The 18,994-nt window shown below is 50.1% G+C and overlaps 3 protein-coding genes across 4 annotated transcripts; 1 reads left to right on the top strand and 2 right to left on the bottom strand.

Moving 5' to 3' along the window:
- Window positions 1-2,005: 2,005 nt before the first annotated feature.
- On the bottom strand, window positions 2,006-7,733 carry FBXO2 (F-box protein 2). Its single transcript, XM_061450085.1, has 6 exons — window positions 7,612-7,733; window positions 6,001-6,276; window positions 4,615-4,741; window positions 4,422-4,517; window positions 3,948-4,083; window positions 2,006-3,525 (listed from the first exon to the last, which is right to left on the bottom strand). The coding sequence occupies exons 2-6, from the start codon at window positions 6,248-6,250 to the stop codon at window positions 3,391-3,393; spliced, it is 744 nt and encodes a 247-aa protein (XP_061306069.1). The 5' UTR covers window positions 6,251-6,276; window positions 7,612-7,733; the 3' UTR covers window positions 2,006-3,390.
- On the top strand, window positions 7,693-12,233 carry LOC133267650 (F-box only protein 6-like). Its single transcript, XM_061450084.1, has 6 exons — window positions 7,693-7,777; window positions 7,892-8,205; window positions 8,812-8,938; window positions 9,128-9,223; window positions 9,582-9,717; window positions 10,374-12,233. Exons 2-6 carry the CDS (start codon window positions 7,947-7,949, stop codon window positions 10,518-10,520), a joined length of 765 nt encoding a protein of 254 aa, XP_061306068.1. The 5' UTR covers window positions 7,693-7,777; window positions 7,892-7,946; the 3' UTR covers window positions 10,521-12,233.
- Window positions 11,744-18,725, bottom strand: MAD2L2 (mitotic arrest deficient 2 like 2). 2 transcript variants are annotated; one of them, XR_009742822.1, is made up of 10 exons: window positions 18,647-18,725; window positions 17,002-17,053; window positions 16,673-16,791; window positions 16,076-16,147; window positions 15,032-15,132; window positions 14,833-14,927; window positions 14,647-14,720; window positions 12,520-12,612; window positions 11,987-12,231; window positions 11,744-11,886 (listed from the first exon to the last, which is right to left on the bottom strand). XR_009742822.1 is itself a non-coding variant. In XM_061450086.1 (9 exons), the coding sequence occupies exons 2-9, from the start codon at window positions 17,039-17,041 to the stop codon at window positions 12,190-12,192; spliced, it is 636 nt and encodes a 211-aa protein (XP_061306070.1). In that variant the 5' UTR covers window positions 17,042-17,053; window positions 18,647-18,725; the 3' UTR covers window positions 11,744-12,189. The 2 variants fall into 2 exon arrangements, 1 of the variants encoding a protein (XP_061306070.1); XM_061450086.1 differs by having other exon boundaries at window positions 11,744-12,231.
- Window positions 18,726-18,994: the final 269 nt, after the last annotated feature.

The raw sequence follows: 18,994 nt of genomic DNA, 5'->3' as shown, positions 1-18,994 counted from the left end.
TCCCCCAGTGCGTGGTCTTCGAACGGAGCGGCCTTTGGGGCACCCTACCAGAGCCTGGAGCTGCTGGGAAGGTGAAAGCGGTTGGGAGCCTCCACTGCGGTCTTGGCTTGAGACAAACTCTTCCTCAGTACAGGAGGGAGGCTGACACTGAGCCCAGAAGTGTGCTCGTGTGCTCGCTTGGCTGTGTCTGGCCATTCTGCTCCTGCAGCACCTCTTCCTCACACACCAGTCGTGACCATGGCTGTCAGGTTCTGGTTTGTCTGGGTACCTCTGTTTTACACCCAGGCGGCTGTGTAAGGAGCTCAGCTCTCTTGTGTAGCTGTCTTGGTAATTATGCTCTAGTTATGCTCTCAGTAGTTGTGCTGCTTCTAAAGCTTTCCAGCTTCCTTGAGACTCTTCCCAGTTGAGCTCACTATAGCTATTCTCTAGTGCCTCCCCAATAGGAAAGCATCTTTAGGCTCTGTTCTCCCTAATATGTAAGGAGGCTGAAAAGGGCAGGGCAGTCATTGCCCCAAGGATGTCAGGAGATGCAGGAATTGTCTTAGCTCAGTGCCAGTGTTGCTCACCCATGGACTTTATTTTCCCCTGAGATACCTGTATGGTATGGGGCAGCACTGGAGGAGGGGTGGGAATGGCTGTGTCTGAACTGCAAAGGGAGGTGTATGCCCAGGGGATGTTTCTGCACTAGCCCAGTGTTCTCCACTTCTTTGGAGGTTTACCACTCCTACCATACCCAAATGCAAAGGTAGTTCATTGGTTTTCCAACCTATTTGTGACCGTGTTCATCCCAGCTGTAGCTTTAGGCTAACGCCCCACTGTCCTGGCTTTCAGGAAGTGGTGTTCCCAGCCCCTACAAGCTGTTTGATTATGGGGAAATCAGTTTCCTAAACTATCCTCCCTTTTACAACTGGCTGGAACAGCTGTGCTTGCAAGCAACAGGGAATTGTTAGGTAGCTTTTGTTCTCTTTTCTCCCCCATTCCTTCCATTCCCACTCTTGAATGCCTGATGGGGTAGGAAATTTCTCCATCTGTCCACAACCCCCCAGATGGGTAAGAATAGATGCTTCACACAGAAAAATCCAATTAGACTTGACAAGAGATGTATGCTAGTGCTTCCTTGCCAGGGTCCCAGCTTGCTCTGGTCTGTTCCTCTGCAAGAGACTTCCTGTAAAAGCTACTACGGAAAACAAACCCCAACCACCCCTTTTAAGTGTAATGTCATTTATAGCCAGGACTAGCTGTGATGGGCTTCGTAGAAAAGGAAATCCCAATGGGATCTTGTACAACTGCAGCCACCAGGATGCACTTGGCACCCAGGCCATGAGATGTCAGCTGCTGAGAGCAGGAGGAGCTGTGTGGAGTGCTGTGTGTAGGGCTTCTCTTAGTGGCACTCAGTATTAAAGCAGGTAGGGTAAGGGGTATGTTCATGCTGGTGTCTTGGCCACGAGTGAGGAGATCACACCTTAAACTCTCCCTCTAGCTCTCATCATCCAGCTGTTTTGAGGGCTGGTTTGGAGGACATTTCTAGTCTTTGGGGTAGCTCACTACTAAGCGGCGTCTGCAGCAGAGGTGGCCGTGATGCACTTTGGTTTGATGTGCAGAGGACATAAGAGCAGGGGTGATGGAGGGGAAAGGCTTAAATTCTGAACTGGTTCTGGACTCTCCTGGGTCAGAACCAAGGTTGAGCTCACAGCAGAGCTGCAGTTAGAGATGACCTGGAGGCCATCTGTCAGGGCTGGGCTGCGTAGGAGCCTTCCTGCACCTCCTCTGTGCCTTGCATGAATTCCCACTGTGCTTGAAGTGCCCCTTTGCCTGCTGCTGCTCTGCCCATCAAGTGCTTCTGACAGGTTCAGGCTGCTGGGTCAGGGAACAGAACATGTACCTCTTTCACAGAGACTCATGGTATTATCCAAGATACAGTGGCTCCTGGTTGTTGACATCAGTCCACCTAAATGAACAGAAGACACGTACTGAAGCACAGGACACAAACAGCCAGCACACAAGGGAAGATCCACACACAATTGTGTCGCTTTATTGTGTTTGCCCGGCCTGTGGCTCGGTGTGGCTGTGGTTTGGAAACATCCCAGTGCAGAAAGCCTGGGGAAGCAGAGCATGCAGTGACCAGCTCGCAAGCTCTCTGCTTTGGCTACAGTTAATAATAGTTACACTGCGCTTGTAAAGGTGCACTTTGATGCAAAGTGGCATTCAAGTATGTATGTGCTGGCAGCCCAGAAATGGAAGACAGATGGATGGATGCAAAAATGGAAGCCCCTTTCTCTCCAGGCAACCCCAGCTCTATTAAGGGGATGCTCTTCTGAGAGGACTCACCAGCAGGAACAGGCTTGGTTCAGGGAAGCTTTAGGTGTCTGTTCAGGATGGTGGCTCACAGCCTTCAGTGATATCAAGAGGCACTAGTGGGAGTATGGATGAAGTGCTGTCTTGTCAGTGAGCATATGGAGTGGAGGCAGACATGTACTTTTTGCAGACACTGCTAGTAGGCAGAAAGAGCAGAGATTCAGTGGGGCTAACAGCTCTGTGTGAACAGTAGTGCCTGCCTGCCAGGAGATGACCAGGGTGCTTGTTGCATGAAGCATGCAGAGGCCAGGAAGGGGTAGATGAGTTTGAGTTTGTCCCTAGACACCCTCCCCAGTTTGCTTCTAACCCATTTCCCTAAGGCCTTGGCATCTCCCCCCCAGTAATTACTGTTGCTTGCTCTGTCTGAGGGAGCTAAACAGAGCACCAGGGTTGGACACTGGAGAGATTTCAGTTCCCAACACTTGATAAATGGATGCTGGGAACAGCAGAAAAGGATCCAATCCTAATTGCTTTACATTTTCACTAAAAATTAACCTAACAGCACTTGGCAGCCAAGCTGGAGCTCCTCTGTGGCCAGCAATGACATCTATGGTTTATAAATGGGAGAAGCCAAGGTTCTCGTGAAGCAGTTGGTGATGCTTCAGATGGAACAAGGCTCTGGCATGTTCTTACACACAAGGACTATGCTTTTCTTTCTTCCCTTTTTTCTACTCTACCTTCTAAAAAATACACCCAAAGTGCCCCTTAAAGTTAAGGGATGCCCAAGTCTGGGAAGCAGGCAGGGCGCTAGTGGCTTAAAAGCAGGATCTGCAGGACCTTTGGGGATCTCATAGCTGACAGAACATCCGTGCAAGCGGCCAGGCTGTCTCTCCTGTTCACAATCCCATTCACATTCTTTGCACAGTCCCCTCGAGGAAGGGCAGATGGTGACCCCTGGCATCTCACACGCGCGTTAATGCGCAGAAAGGCTGTGTGCTCTACAGCCTGGAAGCAGCACCATGCAGAAACCATCCAGAGGCCATGGGATGCCCTGAAGGACGTCAGCTCCAGCATGCAGACCCCAGTTCTCCATGGCTATGGCTCCACTGTCACGCTGCTGTTGGTCACACGTACGCCGTACCATCCCTTCCAGAACAGCGTGTCCTGGCCACCGTGTTCAAAGCGGACAAAGCGGACCCCAGGCCCGTAGTTGGAAAAGGTGTGGGAGATCTTTGGGATGAGACACAAAATGGTTATTGGTAACTGTCAAACCACCATTGAACCTACCCTTTAGTGCACAGAGCCTTCACCCCACCTGCCTGAGTCACACCTACCAGGCTGGGTAGCAGTGAGGACATTTCCAGGGGGAGTTACTAGAAGGAGCTTTGATCCCATTGCTGTCAGAGGCCATTGAACCTCTCCCAGTTTCAGGCATCTCCTTCATCTCACACCTGCAGTGGTGGCTCAGCAAGCTCCCAGGTTTTATGTAAGGTAGCCTCCCAATATAATCCCTGTATTCAAACCTAGGGCCATGGCTCCGCAGAGCACAACAGCTGCCCTTGCCTCTAGAACTCTCCTGCTTCTCTCTGCTTGCAAACATTCCCAGTTCCTGCAGGTTGGGTGTTACCTGCTGAGCCCAGAATGTAACTCACCTCAGTCCAGTTGGCATCATTGTCCTGTGGGATGGCAATGGTCTCACTTTTGTACTCAGCCAGAACATCCTCGTTCTCTGACAGCAGCTTCACACAGAGCTCATAGAGGCAGCCGGCGTCACTGCGCCCTGCATACCTGTAAAGGAGACCTGCACTGCAAAAGGGCCAGAGCATGCAACCACATCTTGCTGAATGCAGGCTCCATCTCCCCAAGGTACTGGAGCCGTGGTTTGAGGTGGAACTCTGCAATGGTTCCTGCCCCACCCTACCACCTCCCCTCATTCACAACAAGAACCTGGTCTTTAGAGGGCACAGATGCCAATTTGAAGCTTGTGATGCTGTAAGCCAAGACCCAGCCCTGTCCCACATCTAGGGGATCCTGGGAGCTGAGGTGTTATGGTCCAGGGCAAGTATATGCCCTTCCTTCTCTTTCCTGCCTCTCTCTCTGACTTCTGAGGCATCCCTGCTACTTACCAGTCTCTTACCACAATTTTAGGCTGGGTTGTGTCCATCAGCTCTTCCCAGTAGCCCTCAGCCCTTAGGTCAATGACCTGAGCCTTTCGGCACCACCTGAAACACAAGATGTTAATGGGTATCACAGTCTCTCCTGGCACTGGGGCAACCAAAAATGTCCCCTTCCCTGAATAAGAGAAGAAAGCAGCCTTACTCATAAGATGTAACAAAGTACTTATGGACTTCTTCACTAGGGAATTCTTTTCCAAAGTCTCCGGGTAGCTCTTCAGTTTTCCAGCCATCACCTCCATTCTCTACCTCTCCCCAGTGCTGCAAGTCTTCTGCAAATGGCAAAAAAAAGAGACTTGGATGAGTCTTAGTTTCTGTGGGCCTGGGGAACCTGACCACCTCTCCTGGGATCCTTTTCTGGCTTGTGAAAGGAATGCTGTGGAACAGGTTATCCAGAGAAACTGTGGCTGCCCCATCCCTGGCAGTGTTCAAGGCCAGGTTGGACACAGCGGCTTGGAGCAAGCTGCTCTAGTGGAACGATGAGCTTTAAGGTCCTTTCCAACCCAAACCAGTCTATGATTGTACGAGTTTGTATGTAGACTAGAGAGATGTTTGTCAAGTAGGGGTCAGGCAAATACCTTTAGCGTGGCTGAACTGAGTATTAACAGACTTTAACTTTCCCCACCAATGTGACCATGAGCAATGGCTATGTGGGTATATTTACATACTTCAAGTATTTAAGTACTTCAGAGAGATTATTTAGGTGTTTTGAACTGTGTTTCAGTACTTCCAGTTTTATAACGCAAGCACAGCCTGGGGAGGGATGCTGACTGCTGGATTTATCAGCTTTCTAAATCGCTAAGTGGTATTTCTAGAAGCAGGATTAACCACTGGACTCCTCTGGTCTCAGCCAGAGGGACCCTGGGTGCTGGAAAAGCTTCCAGAAAGCTAATCTGTAAACAGAATGGAGCAGCTGTGTTGATATTGCTTTGGTCTGTGATGTGTGAAATGTGTTTATTGCTGCTTTTGTTGAGGCCTGGTTACTGCTGCTTATTGCTGAGCATCATGTAGATCTGGCAAGCAAAGTTCATAGATTATCATCATAATGGCAGCCGCGGGGTGTGCACGGCTCCGACAGGCTGCAGGAAGGAGAATACAGACAAGGTTTGCCTGAGCTGCTTCAAGGAAGGAAGCCCAAAGTGCCTGGTGAGCTATGGGTAGACCAGCTCCTGAGCAGGGAAGGGCTTCATCTTTTCTGTCCTGGTCTAGCAAGAAGCGATCTAGAAATGCAGATGTCCCTCTCAGTACTGCACTGGACAGGGGCTCTGTCCCCTCCCGGTACTGGACTAGACAGGGGCTCTGTCTCCCCTGTTACTGCACTGGACAGTAGAGCCCTTTGCAAAGGCTGATTATCAAGGGTCTTCATGCCCATTAAATGACTTGGCTGCATTAAGTGATTTGACTCTTGGGCAAGAAGAAAATCCTACAACGTGGTAGCAACTAAGGTCTTTTTTCCAAAGACTGGAGCTGCCCAGTTCCAGTGACCGGTCACCTCTATGAAATCCTGGGGCTTGTTATGCCCGTCTCTCACCTTCACCACATGGGTTCTTGATGAGATTCTTCCTTTTCTTACTCAGGAAGTAGAAGTTTTGCCAGTTCTCTGCATTCTCCTCTGACTCTGCTCCAGTGAGGCCTTCCTGCTGACACTTCAGGATCCAAAGGGCAGCTCCATCAACCAGGTTCTTCCACTGGCAGCAGACCAGGCGGCAGGCCAGCACCAGATCCACCGCAGGTATGGAAGCCAGGATCCTGATCAGGACTGCTTCAGGGAGGGACTCCATCCTTGGGCCAGGCTGGATGAAGCCTTCTGAGAAAGGAGGGGGAAAGGAGCAGTGACACAGACTTCAGACAGGAGGTCCCACACACACAGTGATGTCAAATGCTGATGCAGTAGGAAAAAAGGGAAAATCAGCATGTTATCTGAAAGCATCATTTTGGGGCATAGATTGCTTCCAAACCTTAAGGCCTCCTGACTCCTATTAAGTTAATGCCCTGAAGCACTTGAGTAGATTAACATTTTCTGTTTTAAGTGAAAGCCATTGGTTAAATCCATCCACAAAATGCAAGTAGCTGACAGCTGCAGTTTGGATGGTTCCCAGACTGGAATCTGTCCTTCCAGAAGTCTCTGCTGCTGCAAAACCCAGCTTTAGCAATGACTTCCTCTGCAGAGGGAGGCATCTGGGTGGGTTTTCTGCCTTTAAGAATATCACCAATGATGAATGCTACAGAGCAGCACCTAAATATCAGCTGTGAACATCCTGCCAACCCCATTTGCAATGTTTCATTCTATATCTGAAAGGCTTTTTTTCCCCCTCAAGGGGCTGGCACTTAATCTCCTTCATCATGAGCCTGTATAAAGCATGGATCAGAGCACAACAGAAAATTACTCAGTTGATATTCTCTAATACTCATTTTTTCTGTGGCCTTATAACCTTGAGCAATTCAGTCACAAGTGTGTGCTTTAACTGGACACATTGATTCTGCACTCTTGACTCCCAGGCACTCTCTGCTGCCCTGAGCTCCTGGGGTGGGTGCTGCAAGAGTAAGGACAGATGAGTGTGCAGCTTGAGTGCCCTGTGACACTGCTTTTAGCTCAGCTGAGCCCCGATGCTGGGAAGCTGCCCACACTGCAGCAAACTGCACAGATGCAGCCAAACTCCTTACCAAGCCTAGGAGAGCGTTAGGGACAAAGCAGGTGAAATATGATACATGATGAAAGAGTGCCAGATGAGGCCAGGAAGGGAAGAAGGAGGAGTCACCACTGTAACAGCATCCTAAATCTAGGTGTTCTGGATGCCAGGCTGCTATGTGTCCTCTATCTGCACTGCAGACAGCAGGAGGAAACTGTCATTTAATATCCCCTGGCTGCATTGGGGATTTCCCATTTCCCTTCCCCTTTCCAACCCTCAACCACAGCCCTAAAAACTATGATTTGTAAAGCAGAGAGGGACGGCGCTGCTTTCAGCGCACGGGCCTGGTGCTGGAGCACGGCTGGAAGCAAGGATTCCCAGCGCTCCGGGAACGGGTGACAGTCCCTTTCCCACCCCGATTCACGTGCTCTTAAACCCGGCTCGCTTCCATCCATCCATCCCCTGCTCTGGTTCCTCACTGCCCCCCCCGCGGGGTCACCGAGCATCCTTACCTGCAGCGCTGCTCAGCGGCGGCCGCGGCTCGGGTCGGGGCCGGCCCCCGCTGCCCTGATAAAGGGCCGCGGCCCCGCGGGCACCGCCTCCTTCCCGGCCTCCCGCCCCGCGCTCCGCCCCTGCGGAAGGGCCGCGGCCGCTTCACATCCACGTCCGGGGGCGCAGGTAGGGCCGGGGGGGAGGGTACGGGCGGTGCTGGGGTGAATGCCCCGCGGCACGGCAGCGTCCCCTGTGGGAGCCGTGCCGGTCAGTGGCAAACCCTCTGCTTCTCTGCCCAGGCTCTGCGCTGTCGGTGCCCGGGGGCTTCCGCCGCGCTCGCCGCCGCCGGTGTGCGATGACAACCATCTGCGACCTGCCCGAAGACGTCCTGGTGGAGCTGCTGTCGCTGCTGCCCGCCCGGGAGCTGGTGCGCACCTGCAGGGTGGTGTGCGCGCAGTGGCGGTACGTGGTGGATCTGACCACCCTGTGGAAGCGCAAGTGCCAGCGGGAGGGGTTTTACCTGCAGAACTTGGACGGGAGCGTCTCGGACTGGAAGGTCTTCTACATGCTCTGCCACCTGAAGAGAAACTTAATCAAAAACCCCTGCGCCGAAGGTTTGTTTCATTATTTATAGTCCAGAGGACTCAGAGTTTCCTAACAGTCAGAATGAGTCAGTGTCCTACATTGCCCAAGCGCTGCTGGTGGTGTGGGGCTGTCCAGCTACTGATAGATCTCTGCTGGGGCAGATCTGCAGTGAAACTACTGTGGGGAGATAAACTATCAGTAAATCCCTGTCTTTGGTTGCCAGCAGAAAAATCTCCATCTCTGGAGTCACGAAGGCCCCAGTGCTGCAGGCTGGCTGTTAATTTGCACAGCAAGTACAAGATGGCAGTGAAACCATCAGGTGTCGGGATTAAACCTTCAGCAGCTGGGGAGTTTCTGTTGTCAAAGACTTGACTAACGTGACTGCAGTAATTCTGCTTTATTGCTGTGTTTCTGATGTGGTCAGGAAGTTGCTCCCTCTTGGCCTGGCTGCTGACAGCCACATTGAAAGTGATGGCAACATAAAGACAGGAGTCGCTTTCAGCTGTAGGAATAATAGAGTGTATCTGAAAACTCATCAAAGTAGGCTCCTGGCATTCTTCTGTAGCTGATTCTTTATCAAAAGCTGGAAATTGCACTGAGGTCCTAACACTCATCTTTGATATTGATGTTTTTAGAGAAATTTCAGCACTGGAAACTTGATAATAACGAGGGAGACAAATGGAAGATTGAGAATATGCCTGGGCCTCATGGAACAGAAATCGCAGACCCCAAAGTACAGAAATACTTTGTCACTTCATATGGGTAAGAACTCCAGTGACCTGGGGTTGGAGACCTGGTTCCTGCCATGTGTCTGCGAAGGCACTACAGTCAGAAGGCTTGAGGCAGGTCACTGAACAGAAGGGTCTGGGGGGAAAGCTCTCAGGGAAAGTGCAGATGTTGAGAGGGAAGAGATGTGTTTTGTGACACTGAATGTTTGTATTGCTGTTGCAGGCCGTGCTTCAAGTCTCAACTCATCACCCTGCAGAAAGAAGGCTACTGGAACCAGCTGATGGATGAGAAACGCCCTGAAATTGTAGTCAAGGACTGGTAAGCGTATGCACTGAAAACTGGCATTGGCCTAGAGACAAGCCAGGTCTCTGGAGCTTCTTATGCTATAAAATTAGCTCTTTGTCCTTTGGGAGTTGTAGCTTGAGTAAAACAGAAGCTAAATCCTAAGTTTATTCAATAGGCTGTAAGGAGGGGGCGATCCTGTGGAGAGCAGGATAGCTGGAAGTATTACAACTTCTTCATAGCTACATGGGTGACATTCCTTTTGTACATAGCTACATGGGTGACATTCCCCATCTGTAGATGGGGACCCCCTTTGGAGACTGTTCTTGACCACTGAAGGAAACTGAACGCTGTGTATTCAACCCTGCTCCCCGATTACTCCCTTCCTCTCTAGGTATGCTGCCAGATTTGACTGTGGGTGTCGCTATGAGCTTATAGTGAGGCTGCTTTCTGAAGACTACATTGTCCTTGCGGAGTTCCGCCCCGAGCCGGTGGTTATAGAGCAGTGGAATGATGCCGCGTGGAGAGAGGTGAGCACAGCCCAGTGGCTTTACCCCAGTATTGTGACACTTGAATCTTGAAGCCTGTCTTAGCCAGAAGTCCCATGTGGACCTTCCTTCTGTGCTCTTCAGCCTCCTCTGTTCAGTGCAAAAGGTGAGCTGTTGCTGTTACCAATGCTGAAGAAGCAGCAGTACTATGAAAGAGCTTGGGTTGGTTTGTAGGTGGCCAGGGTTTCCTAAAGAGTAACCCTGGGCTCCTCTGTTATTTTAGCTCAGTCTCTAATTGTTTCTGGTTTTCCATTGAAGTTTTTTGTCTAAGTTACAAGAGCACAGCACTTGTTTCTATTAGATCACAAAGCTTTGTTTTAAAACTACTACACGGATGCCCATGTTCCTTTCCTTAAACTGCTAAACGTGTTTAACTGGTTTTTTTGGCTCTAGATGCCCCATTAGGTTCTTGCATAGCAATCTAAGACTCAAGCTTCGTGTTACCTATGACTTAGGGTAGAGGCTGAATAAGAGGCTTTTTTTCCTGTCCCTCAAAAAAGGGAATGATGCTCTTTCAATGGGAGATAACTTTAGAATGAGCTTTTTCTGAGACCAAGACTGACTATAGTGGTCCGAGCTTCTCGCTCAGTGTTGGTTTATTTAGACAAATTAAGGATGATTTTCCTCTTTCTCTCCAGATGTCTCACACCTTCCAGAATTACCCACCTGGGGTTCGTTACATCTGGTTCCAGCACGGAGGCCAAGACACCCAGTTCTGGGCAGGGTGGTACGGGATCCGAGTGACCAACTCCAGCATCACCATTGGGCCCCTGACAATGTTATGAAGGCACAATTTGTGTTTGCTTTTACCTCAGGACTGTAACCAGGTGGTCTCAGGTGCACTTATTTGTCTGTACTCTCTGGGTGAGTGTCCTGGCTTTGTCTTGCACAGCTGATCTCAAACCCAGGCAGGTAGTTCTCCTTACAGCAGAACTTCTGCAGGCCTGGCCCTCTCAAAGGACTTCTGTCCTCATCTTCCTCCTCCTGCACTGTGGATGTTACTGCAATTACCAGTACCCTTCCAAAGGAGGAAGACCAGGACAATGAAACGACATCTGTTTGTCTAGTTAGTATGTCCTTGTGCTGCAGCCAAACCCTAAGTCTTAAACAGAAACCCTTTCTTGTTTGTTTGTGGAACTTAGAGAAGGCTAAAACGTTTCATGCAGGTTACCAATGCTGTCCTCAAGGGCTCTGCTACAGGGATAATTGGGTTTGTATGTTATTTTCCTGTTTTAGTTTCATTGTGTATAAAAACCATGTCTTTCACATTAGACCTTTCACAGCATATGGAAACCATCAACCCTTTTTCATAAATGCTGTGTCACTGCTACTTAATTTCCTTACTGTTTCTTTAAGTGTAGATCAGAATGGAACATGCCTTCCCTGCCCCAAACCAGCCCAATGTTGTTTGAATAAACCACCAGAGAAAGAGGAGGTAAGAAATCTCCTAAGGTGGCTCCCTTACAACAGAAGTGCCTTTTGATTGTGTTCCATCCTCCCTTTGTACTACCAAAGCACTTGGTTTGTACTGAACACTCTGACCCTATATAAAGTGTTAAAGCAGCACAAGACCTTGCTCTAGAGTACTCTTGCACTTTTTACTTGGAGGGAGCAGGGAGGCTCTGTACTGTTTGTGTTATCAAATTGTCTCACCAGCAAGCTCATCTTAAATACTATGAACCAAGTCTTCTATCCCTGTATGCGCAGAGCCAATGCTAAGGCCTTCTTCCCTCTCCTTTGACAGGTGTAGGATTAACAGTGCTCCCCTTGTCCTCTCTTTAGGATATCTGGCAGGTGTCCTTGCTGGACAGACACATTCCACCTTGCTAATGCTGCTTGTGGCTGAAAGCTTTCCCATAGAAAGGGATAAGACCAAGGCTGTGTAACCCCTGCATGGGAACTGACAGATTCCACACACATTCCAGAAGATACGGAAAAGCTCCACATAAAATACAAAGCTCCATACAAAAGAATACTTGCTCACAGGGGGAGCTGGTTTGGACAGAACTCAGGTAAAACCTAGTATTTATTGAAGATTACTTGGGGCAGTCACAGTGGACAGACGCTACATAAGGCCTCACTCACCCTTGACATGAGTCCGTTGCTGTAGTGGATCGCTGTATATCGCTATCGATGTGCAATGGAGATGTCCTATTGAGGTGAGAACTGGAGCTGTACAAAGCACTGACTGCACACTGCAGTCACCTATGTCCTGCCCCCAGGGATTCACTGGAACAAAACCTATACTCACACATGAGTGTACATGGGAACAGGCTCTGGCTCCACATTCCAAGTCAGTTCTATATACAGTGGTAAGAGCACTTGAAATAGAGAGGCAGCAGCTGCTCTACATTCACCCAGAAGGCCAGCTGAAGAGACAGTTAGCAAGGTATGGTTTGTGAGATATCTTCATCCACTGGAAGATCAGATGAGGCTTGAAGGCAAGACTGGAAATCAAGTGCCTTTGTGGGCTCGCTCTTCGACATAGAGCTGCATCTGGAGGACAGAAACAAGCACCATGTCATTTGATATGCAGGTAGGTGAATGGGGAAAGAGCAACAGGTTAAATAGGAAGAGTTTGTTCCTTTCCCCATAACAAGGTTTATTTTATCATGAGGAGTCTTATTTAGTCTGTTTTATTATGGCACAGGCATCTGCCAGACTGAACTGCTCAGCAGTGTTCAAACTTACTCTTTAGAAAGCTGCAGAGCTGGCATCAGAGTAGACAAAGCTTGGACCCACATGCTGTTACAGCCACCTCCTGGGCCAGAACACTCTGCTCACCTTTAGTATGTCAGATGTCATGGTTTTCAGGGGAATAAGCCGGGGGTCATGCATGTGCACATCCTGTTCATCAGCCAGGATCCAGGGGAAATCCTAGGGGCAGGAACACAAAGTGCTTTATTTGCAGGGGCTGGATGGAGTTCACGTGAGGGCTCTTTCTCAGCACTAGATCAGCACTGAGTGAATGAGAGATCTGGTGGCTGAGCAAAGAAACAGGTAACTCAAACCTTTCAAATCAGCAAAACTTAATACTTGCACACTTGGCCCTGAGACTGCAGTGGTACATCTCCCCCATGTCCTCTGGGCTGTTCCACAACCTCAGGAATTCCCATCAGGCCTTGGCCTTTGTGTACTGAGTTGAGTGGTGAAGAGTCCCTTGCCCATACCAGGAACTCCTGCATGGTGAAGGAGGGAAGCAAGAGCAGGGGTAATCAGTCATCCCCTGATGCCCAGGTGGCACAGGACCATTGTTACTGGAGTTCTGAACCATTTCTATACTGAGTCAGGTTGTGGCCAGAATGGGAATCACTGATGACTACAGCCCAGCATCTAGTGACCCCCTGAACAGTGGTGCCAAGTGAGGCTCTTTGAGCTCTCCTGGACTGCAGGGGGCTGTGCCCAGCATCTCCCTCTGAGCGGGACACCCCCAGAACTCACAACCTCTCAGGTGTGTGGTAGCTGGAGGACCATCACTGAAGCTGATGACGGGACCTGGCTGAAATCCCCCCTGCTCCTTGAAGCTCAACCCTCCAAGACATTTGGTGTGAACATTCCACTGAGCTCGATGGGAATTTTTAACAGGTACCTTTGGATGTCTTTGTGTGTCTGTCTGTGTGTATGCATTACTGTGCAGTGTATTACCATGTAGTGCAGTAGATTCTGTTGGCTCACCTTAAAACTGCAGAGTGCTGGCAGGTGAAAGCCTGTAAAAATCACACCTGTGGTGAACTGAGAACACTCCGGACACCCTTTAGATCTCAACTGCTGACCAGGTCTGAGACTAAGACTAGATCTAGCTGCATCTAGGCTCCAGCAGTCCAGAAAGCAAGGGGGGGTCTGTTCTGAACCTCAGTACTCAATGGGAGAGCTCCCCTCACCCTTTGTGCCTTCAGTCCCTGCATCAGTCATTTTTTAGCTTTATTTTTACCTCTATTTTCCTTTTGTATGCTCCATCATGTAGTGAGCAATGGAGTCAATGTTGCCATTGAATTCTGTTAAGTTGCACATTTATAAATTCATATTAAAACTACTCTTGCTACCTCTGGTCATTCTTTAAGCGACCCTAAATCATTCATTTTGTGCCAGACTCAGCGTTATTCCCTTCAGTTACAGATCAAACTCTAATGTTAACTTACTCTAAAGGTGATCTCTTGCTTCTGTAAAAGAGACAGACTCTTAGCTGCCCTGAGCCAGCATGTTCTAGTCGCTGCACCAGCGTTTCACTGCAACTCTGCAATGCTCAGGGCACAGATTTCTATCCTGCCCTGCAAGTTTAAAGGCTGGACTACTATATTACCAGTTTCCATTACTGAGCAGTGCAGAGCACACTTCCATTTTGAAACCACTTCATTAGCTTCATTTATTGTGCCTTCAGACACCAAAAATAACTTGGCTTGGGAAAAGTGTTTCCCTGTACCTAAGCAAGGATTCTTAAATATATATATATAGATAGATATATTTGCTTTAAAAAGTGAAGTGCACACACTTTCCTGTGAGATAAAATGTATTTGTGCACCCAAACCCCATTAGTTACTTGAATCTTTAGGGTTTCTTGCTGTTTGTAAAGCATCAGCCATCCACACACAGTGGATGTGGGATGAGAGCTTGCTTTGTTGTTTGATTAAATGTACAGTAGGTCAGTACTTGTAAATGACTGAGCAGGCATTATGCAGTAAGTATTGTTCTGATCTAATCCAGCCCCTGAAGCAGCGATTGTCTGTGCTGGTGCCTGCTCTATGTGCTCAGCCTTGTAAACCATTTTGACTCATTCAAAGCCAAGCGGTGAAGAGCATCACGTGAAGCTAACATACGTGTTCAAAACAGCCTTAACCTCCGAGATGCCAACACTCATTCCCACTCTTGGCTCTGCAGCTTGCTCACGGTCCAGGAGCTGAAGGTATCGCTCACCTTTATCACCTGGATCTTTTCCATGTTCCGGGTGGCGGCCTCCCGTGTGTGAACCAGAACTGTGAAGGTGCAACCTGCAAGAGGCAGGTGAAGATCCCAGTCAGGGGACAACCAACAGAGGATCGGACACCCCCACGGGTCTCAAGCCAGGCAAGGCCCTGCTGTGAGGCTGTAGGGAAGGTTTACCTGGGGGATTGTTGTCAAGCACAGCATCGCACACACTGATCTTCAGGATGAAGGCACGCAGTAACTGCTCCACGTGGGAGAGCAGGGACTCTGAACTGGTAAGGAGAGAGCAGCTGTTATGGGCATGCAGCCAAGTGCTGGGGCCTGGGGCTGCCTCCAGCCTCTGGATGCCCGGGGCAAGCAGCAAGGGGAGCTTTACCTAATGGAAAGAAGAGGTGGCTGAGTGATCTCAAAGACGAATCTCTCCACAGGGTGGTGCTCTTTATCCAGGATTACAACTACCACTTTCTCCACGTCGTTCTGCAGGAACAAAGAGAGAAAAACCTCTTTAAAAGGAGCTGTCTTCTGCCCCCGCGGTGCTTCACATGCTTCTGACAAAGTGGGAGTATGCTTATTTGTTGTGGCTCACAGCACTAGCAGTTATCAGAGCTTCAGCACTGCCGGACTGTTCTTACTGATGAGACAAAAGGCTTTTGCAAAGGCATTACTTGCTAGATGTTAGACTGATTGACAGCTTATCACTAAGGCCTAGAGATATGGTGCACCTGGCAGTTCTAGGGTAAAGGCTGGACTTAATCTTAAAGGTCTTTTCCAGCCTACTTGCTTCTGTGATGCTATGAGATGCACCAAATAGTACTTTTCTCTAGGTAGTGTTTTGGAACAAAGGAAGAAATGTACAGCCATCTCATTGCATCCCTCAGGAATGGACAAGGATGAGGAAGCTCAGATATGCTTAGACCGCTGGCCAAATACAGCAGGTCTGTACTATTTCTGTTCTCTAAATGTGTCTGTAGAGAGCAGAGAGCACAGGATCTGCCAGCATCCTACATCCTGAAATGTTTTGCATGGTCACACCTCTCTCCTACAAAGCCTAGAGTTCAGACCTACCTTTGCTTGCTGGCTTACAGCAGAGCATTCAAACTATCCTGCCAAATAGGCACTTAAACTTCAATGTATTCATAAGCAGCACATTAACACACAGAATGATGTAACTGGAAACAGAGATGTGTATCCTCATGTGCAGGTATTGGACACAACAAAACACCAATGATCAGCAGCAAGGCAGGGCCTTAACTGCAAGGGAATGTGATGGATGTTTTTGTTGGTAGTAGCTTTATCAGCCAGTATATTGGATATGGTAAACTTGCAAATGAATTTTGCAGTGAAAATGCTATCTGTGGTCTCTTACTTTCTCTCAAGACCCCAGACAGTACTTTTGCCCAGGTCCCTAATATGATCTTACCTTCTCGAGCAGGGGCTTTACACAGTGCAGGGTGTCCTGGATGTACTGGTTCAGCTCCGGGTGGCAGGACATCTGCAGCAAACACAGTGAATCAGGACAGTGCTAAAGGGGAAGGTTTAAGCAGAAGCGCCAACCAGTGTGTTACAAAGCACTTGAGTCCCTGAGTCAGGCTTCAAGTAGCTTTCTTCACCATTAAGTTGCCAATTCCAACCAGTAATTCAAACCATCGCCTTCTTTCATGGAAGGTTAGTTAGCTGAGGCAGATCACTGTAGCACAGTGGGAATATATACCCACAGTAGCATGTTGGGAATAGTATATCCCAACCATCACCACTTCCTAGGAAGCCTGGTTCCATATTGCCTTACTGCACATAGCTGGGAAGCCTTCTACTCCTGCTGCTGCCCATGATGTGCTTGTTTCACAAGTACTGCTCTATTCTCAGCTGTTCTCCCTTTTGACAGGAACTGAGTTCTCTTCAAACATGACTTTGCACATGAAAACAAGCTCTGGGAGTGACGTAGTCTGTTCTGCTGAGTGGTGCCTGATACTCGCTATTTGGCTTGTTCATCCGTGGGGCCACCAGGAAGCACTCCTACCTGGACAGGTACGTTGTATTTTTTCCTCTTCTGGAAGATCCCAATAGGATAAACCTCTCTGACGTACAAGATAAGGTGAACAGCCACTTCCAGGAACTCTGAGAGCACGTCTGCAACAACTGCAAAACAAAAAATACTTATGTAGGGAGGGGGAAAACATACACAGCAATACTATGGACTCATGGGGATATACTCAGGGAAAGTATCTATACTGATTTCACCTGTTTCCCCTGAGCTGCAGGGAGTTTTGGGATAGAGCAACCCTCCCACAAGCTGCAGTGCCAACAAGCAGCCTTGCAAACACACCAGATGGCAGCTTAGCACATTACCTTGCCCAAAGTTAAGGTCCTGCCGTGTGAGAGTGGTCATCCTGCCCAGAACCTGGAAGGAAGCACAAAAACAACGTTTATCCTCTGGCTCCTGTGTTATTAACAGTCAGCTCCTGGAGCCATCCCCTGCCCTGGTGCTGCTGGGCTCAGTCATCACACTCAAGAACACAATCTGCCAGCTCCCAGGTCTCTGCTGTCTCCCTTTTTGATGCATTTGGCCAGGATTGGACAATTCATGATTCCTAAGACACAAAGTTTAAGCAATCGCTTTGTTCTTCTAAAGCCACACAAGTGTTCTCATACCAGAACACACCCTTTGCCAACCCCTCTATCCTATCCCAATTCCACATCATTCCTATGGGGTTATGCTAACACCACCAGCACAGAACACTGCTTGTTCAGCTTGGATCTGCACCCTCATTGACCTGACACAACACAGGTACTCCTGTGCCGTCCAGTACCAACAGCTTCAGTGTCTCTCACTCTCTGGTCCCAAGGCAACCAAACCCCACACAGCTCCATGATTCAGTTAACATGGAATTTGGCACACAGAATCATGGAATATCTCAAGTAGGTAAGGACCCATAAAGATCATGGACTTCACCTCCCTGTTCCTCGCAGGAGTACCTGAAACTGCTCTTACCCTATGGCTAAGAGCATTGCCCAGACATCCCTTGACCTCTGCCAGGTTTGGTGCTGTGACCCCTGCCCTGGGGAGCCTGACATTTGTGACAACTATAAAGGGACATTATTGTGCCACTGATTTTCAAGTCGTTTCAGCTGCAACAACCCCTGTTTTGCAGACCTACAAAGAATTACTTTAACCTTCACACCACAGGCGGCTGCTCTCCTCTGGTTTAAATCAGAATCTGACCATTACGTACAGGGAATTCCTGGAATCTTGGTGATCTGCTACAATAAATAAAACTAAAGATACTCGAGCATCTCTCTAGCACCTCAGCCACAGCGACTCTCAGCTGTGCACAACTGATCTGTACCAGAACAGCATGCAGAACCCGTGGTTTTAGAGCTTTAGGTTCATTTCTTCATCCTAACATCACCCTTTCTTAAACAGACCCCAGCATCCCAGGATCCACCCTTCAGTCACGGGGACACACATTCGCTACTCCCTCAGCTCACGGACTCGCAGTGACAGCTCGGAGCAATGCTGCAGGTACCGGCTTTCATCCAACTGTTTGAATTCACTGTCCTCAAGGTACGAGGTCAGAGAAACCCGTCCCACCTTCCCGGAGGGCTGCTCTGGGGGTAGCAGGAAGGAGGCATCAGGACAAAGCCTTCCCCTTCCTTCGTGGTGCTTTCGGAAGGCAGCGATCCCTTACAGAGGGGATCTCATAGGGAAAGGGAAGCAAAGCGGGCAGGGGCACCATGCAGCGGGTAACCCACCGCCTTCCTACCCGTGTGCGCCGCACGGACCGGCTGCACAGGCCTCTCCCGGTGCCCCGCACAGCGCCCGCCCCAACGGCCGGGAGGGAGGGAGGCAGGGAGGAGGCACCGGGGCCGCGCCACCGGCGTCAGCGCCGCTCCCCTCCCCTCCCGAACGGGCGCCCCGGCCCCGCTGAGCCCCCCCGCAGCCTCCCCGCCGCCGCCGCCGCCCCGACCCCCGGCCGCCGCCGCTGCCCCTCACCGCGGGTCGCTCCCTCACGGCGGCGCTCAGCGCGGGCGGCGGCGCGCCCAAGTGACGTCAGGACGGCGTGCGGCCCAGCGCCCCCTGGCGGCGGGAGGAGCGGCCGCGGTGGGTCGGGTGCCGAGGCTCCTCCAGCGCCCCCAAGCGGTTCCCGGCCGCTTCCCCCGCCCCCGGCTCCCTCCGCTGCAGCGGGACCCGGTGCGGGGAGCGGGGGGACCCCGGTCCCACAGCCCCGTTTCCCACCCCGCTATCGTAACACGGGGCAGCCCCTGCGGGCAGCGGGGACCCTGCCCTGCCCCGCGCAGGTGAGCGGGAACCTGCCCCCGGGGCCGCCCCGCCTTTGTCTCC

The sequence above is a fragment of the Pezoporus flaviventris genome, unplaced genomic scaffold (genome assembly GCF_033815535.1).
Source record: "Pezoporus flaviventris isolate CSIRO_AGI_PZ_B2104156 unplaced genomic scaffold, CSIRO_AGI_Pfla_v1 ptg000009l, whole genome shotgun sequence".
NCBI lineage: Eukaryota > Metazoa > Chordata > Aves > Psittaciformes > Psittacidae > Pezoporus > Pezoporus flaviventris.
Note: the sequence above shows the minus strand (reverse complement) of the source record. Positions and strands in the feature narration are given on the sequence as shown.